This window comes from Scyliorhinus canicula, chromosome 28, assembly GCF_902713615.1.
Source record: "Scyliorhinus canicula chromosome 28, sScyCan1.1, whole genome shotgun sequence".
Classification (NCBI taxonomy): domain Eukaryota; kingdom Metazoa; phylum Chordata; class Chondrichthyes; order Carcharhiniformes; family Scyliorhinidae; genus Scyliorhinus; species Scyliorhinus canicula.
In genome coordinates this window covers 18,242,815-18,249,843 of record NC_052173.1, presented here as the reverse complement: position 1 = coordinate 18,249,843, position 7,029 = coordinate 18,242,815, and the positions used below count along the sequence as shown (strand labels likewise).

General features: G+C 47.6%; 1 protein-coding gene across 1 annotated transcript; it reads right to left on the bottom strand.

The window, feature by feature from the left end:
- Window positions 1–5,104: 5,104 nt before the first annotated feature.
- LOC119958163 (40S ribosomal protein S27-like) lies at window positions 5,105–5,397 on the bottom strand. Its single transcript, XM_038786497.1, has one exon. The coding sequence runs from the start codon at window positions 5,355–5,357 to the stop codon at window positions 5,202–5,204; it is 156 nt and encodes a 51-aa protein (XP_038642425.1). The 5' UTR covers window positions 5,358–5,397; the 3' UTR covers window positions 5,105–5,201.
- Between the last annotated feature and the right edge of the window lie 1,632 nt (window positions 5,398–7,029).

The following is a 7,029-nucleotide window of genomic DNA, read 5'->3' as shown; positions in this document are numbered from 1 at the left end:
CGCAGTGGATAGCACTGCTGCCTCATGGTACCGAGGTCCCAGGTTCGAACACGGTTCTGGGTCACTGTCCGTGTGGAGTTTGCACATTCTCCCCCTGTCTGCGTGGGTTTCACCCCCACAACCCAAAGATGTGCAGGCTAGGTGGATTGGCCACGCTAAATTGCCCCTTAATTGGAAAAAAATAATTGGGTATTCTAAATTAATTTTTAAAAACGAATGATGCCAACCTATCACAGGTGGAAACTTGTCATATGACTGTAAATGATGAGGGTTGGAACCAATAGCATTAAAGAATAGAAAAGCTCTGGTGATCAGACAGCAGTGCTGTCCATCAAGGATGTGTTAAGAGTGTAAAATAAGCAAGTGTGAAGCGAGATTAATGTTACCAGAGGGTGAGCTCGGCCCTGAGCTGTGTTTGAGACTGTGTGAAGCGAGATTAATGTTACCAGAGGGTGAGCTCGGCCCTGAGCTGTGTTTGAGACTGTGTGAAGCGAGATTAATGTTACCAGAGGGTGAGCTCGGCCCTGAGCTGTGTTTGAGACTGTGTGAAGCGAGATTAATGTTACCAGAGGGTGTGCTCGGCCCTGAGCTGTGTTTGAGACTGTGTGAAGCGAGATTAATGTTACCAGAGGGTGTGCTCGGCCCTGAGCTGTGTTTGAGACTGTGTGAAGCGAGATTAATGTTACCAGAGGGTGAGCTCGGCCCTGAGCTGTGTTTGAGACTGGGTGAAGCGAGATTAATGTTACCAGAGGGTGAGCTCGGCCCTGAGCTGTGTTTGAGACTGTGTGAAGCGAGATTAATGTTACCAGAGGGTGAGCTCGGCCCTGAGCTGTGTTTGAGACTGTGTGAAGCGAGATTAATGTTACCAGAGGGTGAGCTCGGCCCTGAGCTGTGTTTGAGACTGTGTGAAGCGAGATTAATGTTACCAGAGGGTGAGCTCGGCCCTGAGCTGTGTTTGAGACTGTGTGAAGCGAGATTAATGTTACCAGAGGGTGTGCTCGGCCCTGAGCTGTGTTTGAGACTGTGTGAAGCGAGATTAATGTTACCAGAGGGTGAGCTCGGCCCTGAGCTGTGTTTGAGACTGTGTGAAGCGAGATTAATGTTACCAGAGGGTGAGCTCGGCCCTGAGCTGTGTTTGAGACTGTGTGAAGCGAGATTAATGTTACCAGAGGGTGTGCTCGGCCCTGAGCTGTGTTTGAGACTGTGTGAAGCGAGATTAATGTTACCAGAGGGTGAGCTCGGCCCTGAGCTGTGTTTGAGACTGTGTGAAGCGAGATTAATGTTACCAGAGGGTGAGCTCGGCCCTGAGCTGTGTTTGAGACTGTGTGAAGCGAGATTAATGTTACCAGAGGGTGAGCTCGGCCCTGAGCTGTGTTTGAGACTGTGTGAAGCGAGATTAATGTTACCAGAGGGTGAGCTCGGCCCTGAGCTGTGTTTGAGACTGTGTGAAGCGAGATTAATGTTACCAGAGGGTGAGCTCGGCCCTGAGCTGTGTTTGAGACTGGGTGAAGCGAGATTAATGTTACCAGAGGGTGAGCTCGGCCCTGAGCTGTGTTTGAGACTGTGTGAAGCGAGATTAATGTTACCAGAGGGTGAGCTCGGCCCTGAGCTGTGTTTGAGACTGTGTGAAGCGAGATTAATGTTACCAGAGGGTGAGCTCGGCCCTGAGCTGTGTTTGAGACTGTGTGAAGCGAGATTAATGTTACCAGAGGGTGAGCTCGGCCCTGAGCTGTGTTTGAGACTGTGTGAAGCGAGATTAATGTTACCAGAGGGTGAGCTCGGCCCTGAGCTGTGTTTGAGACTGTGTGAAGCGAGATTAATGTTACCAGAGGGTGAGCTCGGCCCCGTGTTTGAGACTGTGTGAAGCGAGATTAATGTTACCAGAGGGTGAGCTCGGCCCTGAGCTGTGTTTCAGACTGTGTGAAGCGAGATTAATGTTACCAGAGGGTGAGCTCGGCCCTGAGCTGTGTTTGAGACTGTGTGAAGCGAGATTAATGTTACCAGAGGGTGAGCTCGGCCCTGAGCTGTGTTTGAGACTGTGTGAAGCGAGATTAATGTTACCAGAGGGTGAGCTCGGCCCTGAGCTGTGTTTGAGACTGTGTGAAGCGAGATTAATGTTACCAGAGGGTGAGCTCGGCCCTGAGCTGTGTTTGAGACTGTGTGAAGCGAGATTAATGTTACCAGAGGGTGAGCTCGGCCCTGAGCTGTGTTTGAGACTGTGTGAAGCGAGATTAATGTTACCAGAGGGTGAGCTCGGCCCTGAGCTGTGTTTGAGACTGTGTGAAGCGAGATTAATGTTACCAGAGGGTGAGCTCGGCCCTGAGCTGTGTTTGAGACTGTGTGAAGCGAGATTAATGTTACCAGAGGGTGAGCTCGGCCCTGAGCTGTGTTTGAGACTGTGTGAAGCGAGATTAATGTTACCAGAGGGTGAGCTCGGCCCTGAGCTGTGTTTGAGACTGTGTGAAGCGAGATTAATGTTACCAGAGGGTGAGCTCGGCCCTGAGCTGTGTTTGAGACTGTGTGAAGCGAGATTAATGTTACCAGAGGGTGAGCTCGGCCCCGTGTTTCAGACTGTGTGAAGCGAGATTAATGTTACCAGAGGGTGAGCTCGGCCCTGAGCTGTGTTTGAGACTGTGTGAAGCGAGATTAATGTTACCAGAGGGTGAGCTCGGCCCCGTGTTTGAGACTGGGTGAAGCGAGATTAATGTTACCAGAGGGTGAGCTCGGCCCTGAGCTGTGTTTGAGACTGTGTGAAGCGAGATTAATGTTACCAGAGGGTGAGCTCGGCCCTGAGCTGTGTTTGAGACTGTGTGAAGCGAGATTAATGTTACCAGAGGGTGTGCTCGGCCCTGAGCTGTGTTTGAGACTGTGTGAAGCGAGATTAATGTTACCAGAGGGTGAGCTCTGCCCCGTGTTTCAGACTGTGTGAAGCGAGATTAATGTTACCAGAGGGTGAGCTCGGCCCTGAGCTGTGTTTGAGACTGTGTGAAGCGAGATTAATGTTACCAGAGGGTGAGCTCGGCCCTGAGCTGTGTTTGAGACTGTGTGAAGCGAGATTAATGTTACCAGAGGGTGAGCTCGGCCCTGAGCTGTGTTTGAGACTGTGTGAAGCGAGATTAATGTTACCAGAGGGTGAGCTCGGCCCTGAGCTGTGTTTGAGACTGTGTGAAGCGAGATTAATGTTACCAGAGGGTGAGCTCGGCCCTGAGCTGTGTTTGAGACTGTGTGAAGCGAGATTAATGTTACCAGAGGGTGAGCTCGGCCCTGAGCTGTGTTTGAGACTGGGTGAAGCGAGATTAATGTTACCAGAGGGTGAGCTCGGCCCTGAGCTGTGTTTGAGACTGTGTGAAGCGAGATTAATGTTACCAGAGGGTGAGCTCGGCCCTGAGCTGTGTTTGAGACTGGGTGAAGCGAGATTAATGTTACCAGAGGGTGAGCTCGGCCCTGAGCTGTGTTTGAGACTGTGTGAAGCGAGATTAATGTTACCAGAGGGTGAGCTCGGCCCCGTGTTTGAGACTGGGTGAAGCGAGATTAATGTTACCAGAGGGTGAGCTCGGCCCTGAGCTGTGTTTGAGACTGTGTGAAGCGAGATTAATGTTACCAGAGGGTGAGCTCGGCCCCGTGTTTGAGACTGGGTGAAGCGAGATTAATGTTACCAGAGGGTGAGCTCGGCCCTGAGCTGTGTTTGAGACTGGGTGAAGCCTGTTATAAATACACATCAGGGAGATCCAATTAGAGATTGTCACAATGTCACTCTTCTTACCTGCTTTTTAAAAAATGGTCCAATAACAGACTTTACATAAGGAGGATTAACAAATTCCTTTTCTTTGCTGAATCCTGTTGGCTGGGCCTCTTCCCTCTGGAATACCGGTACTGAATCCATCCCCGGAAGCTGTGATCAAAGTCGTCTCCTGCTGATGTTTGTTCAGATTCAGAGATTGAACGTGCCCAGACATTCCCAGTTGTGACCTTCTCCACGGTATAAAACTATCCCATGTACGAATCCAGTGAAGGAATCCATCCCAGAAATGACATCCATCAGTCGGCCCTTTGTGTTTCCCCCCAGATGATTGACAGATATTCAACATTGAACCAATCAATGTGTCCAGGTCACCCTGTTACAAACACTGCACCCAAACCATGGGCTTGTTCTTTGGATATCCTGTTTCTGTGAGTAACTGATTGTTGACACGCCAACATTTATCTCCCATCAGCAAGTAAATCTCACCGTTTTTCAAAGTGATTGCAGCATTGGGGTTGGATGGTGAACAGGTTCACAATGTTCTTGGAGAACTGCTGAGATTGTTCCAGTCGTTTGCCTCCTGCTTCCAGTAACCATCGACCTACAGCAAAACAAATGTCCCTTTCAATGATTTAGCCAATTTTCTTTTGAATGTTATTATTGAATCTTTTTTTTACAGTTAAGGGGCAATTTAGCGTGGCCAATCCACCTACCCTGCACATCTTTTTGGGTTGTGGGGGTGAGATCCACGCAGACACGGGGAGAATGTGCTAACTCCACACGGACAGTGACCCAGAGCCGGGATCGAACCTTGGTCCTCGGCCCCGTGAGGCAGCAATGCTAACCACTGCGCCACCATGCCGCCCTTGTTACTGTTGAATCTGTTTCCACCACCCTTTCAGGCAGAGCATTCCCGCTCACAACTTACTATATAAAGAAAATTCTCCTCATATCCTCTCTCTGGTTCTTCTGCCAATTCTCTTCAATCTGAGTCTCTCTGGTTACTGACCCATCTGTCATTGTAAATAGTTTCCCTTTACTCGATTAATATTCCTCATGATATGAAACTCCTTGATTAAATCTCTTCTTAACCTTCTCTGCTCTCAGGAGAACAATCCCAGCTTCTTCAGTCTCTCCGCATTAAGTGAAGTCCCTCATCCCCCGTGGTACCATTCTGGTAATTCTCCTCTGTACCCTCTCCAAAGTCTTTTAAAAAAATTTTTATGTCATTATATTTGACAATTCTGAACAAATCTCACAAACCCAGCAAGGTCCAAAAATGCTTCTATAAACCAGGGTGGGCAAGGCTTCGGGACACTGACACACCCCCTCCTTTCCCCCGTCCATCTCTCCCATGTCACCATCCAGATGCCAAGGGAGCGAATCAGTACCCCTCAGCCAGTCTCTCGATGCCCGGCTGTGTGGAGTCTTGCCCAACCTCAAATGCCAACTTTCATTTTTAGTGCTGCTTTCTTCTGAAGGAACAGCCTTCTGTTAACCTGGCTTTTCCTTCGGTGGGCTGGCAGAGAGTGGAGCAGCCGACACACAGTACGACAGTCTGTGCGTGTCTGAACACAGTCGTGATTTTGTCGCAACCGGGACATTTGACATCCATGAAGTAAGAGTTGGGACTTGCACCAGGCGCTAGTTGTTGTGTTTCTACTTCTCCTCCTCGGGAGACGGATGCAATAAATCTTTAGCTAGGGGCATCTTACGCGCGGAGCCGCTCGCGTGGAAAAGCCCTCTCCAAAGTCTTGACATCATTGCTGAGTGTTTTATAAAGGTTAAGCATACCTTATTTGCTTTTACTCAATGCCTCTATTTATAAAGCTAAGGATCCTGTATGTTTTTTTAACAGCATCAACTTGTCCATCTGCCTTCGAATATTTCTGTGCCTGAACTCTCTTGCTACATATCTTTAAAGCTGTACCATTTAAGTTATATTGTTATGGGTCATGGTTTAGAGAACCCCAAAGTATATCATGGAGTTCACCTGACCCACAACTTTTAATAGATTGTGGTATGGGGAGCACACGGCCCACTCTACAGGTCTGGTACAGCAGAAATGGAAAAGTATTTTTTAAAGCAAAACAATGTTTATTCTATGAACTCAAGTTAACCTTTTTAAAACATACAGTGAACATCTTAGCAACCATTAATTCAAATACAACCCCCAAAGAATACAACACTAAGTAATCCTTAAGCTGTCCTTTAAACATCCATAAGACTTTTTAAAAAAACTTTTTTAAAATCAGGTTAAAGTCACTACTGAGAGCAGTAGTTAGTTTTAAATCACTAAAGGATCGATTTACAGTCTTTAGATTACAGAGAGAGAGACTCATACACCTTCTGGCTGTGACTGCAGCTATCCAGCTCTAAAAACGAAACTAAAACACACCCTGCAGCAAACAGCTTAAAACGAAAGTAAAAAGCTGACAGACTGCCCAGCTCCACCCACTCTCTGACATCACTGCAGTAATAAACACCCATTTATTAAAGGTACTCTGGCTACAGATATTTATATACACACCCATTTATAAACACTCATTTCTTAACGGTACTCTCACATGACAATATTGCCTCTTCTCATTTTTCCTTCCAAAATACATTACTGAACTTAACGGAAGCTGTGCAAATAGATCACAACTCTGTGCTTAAGTGTGGGCAAGCTTTATTGCCACAATTACAAGAATGCAGTGGCCGGACGTAGGGCCCTGCCCACCCCACCATACAATTGGTGGGTGGGGAGTTTAAAATTCAGGCCTCTGTGTCTCTCCATACATTTATACCTGGTTTTCCTTCTCTGGCATCGCACAACTTAAAAGGCTAACCACTGTGCCACCGTGCTGCGCTGATGAAGTACAGCATTAAAGGTAAAATAGGGTACTGAAGAACCTCCGAATATTGAGCAGCAGGGCAGCACGGTGGCACAGTGGGTTAGCATTGCTGCCTCACGGTGCCGAGGTCCCAGGTTCGAATCCCGGCTCTGGGTCACTGTCCGTGTGGAGTTTGCACATTCTCCCCGTGTTTGCGTGGGTTTCGCCCCCACAACCCAAAAAATGTGCAGGGTAGGTGGATTGGCCATGCTAAATTGCCCCGTAATTGGAAAAATGAATTGGGTATTCTAAATTTTAAAAAAAATATTGAGCAGCAGTGATTTTGTCGTCACAGGTAATAGACAAATCTGACCCTTCTAAAGGAAACTGTGTTGAAAGAAACAAACGGGGACAAATTTGTTAAGACAATCGCAAAGAATCTCTCAACTTTGTTGTCAATCAATATTGAAA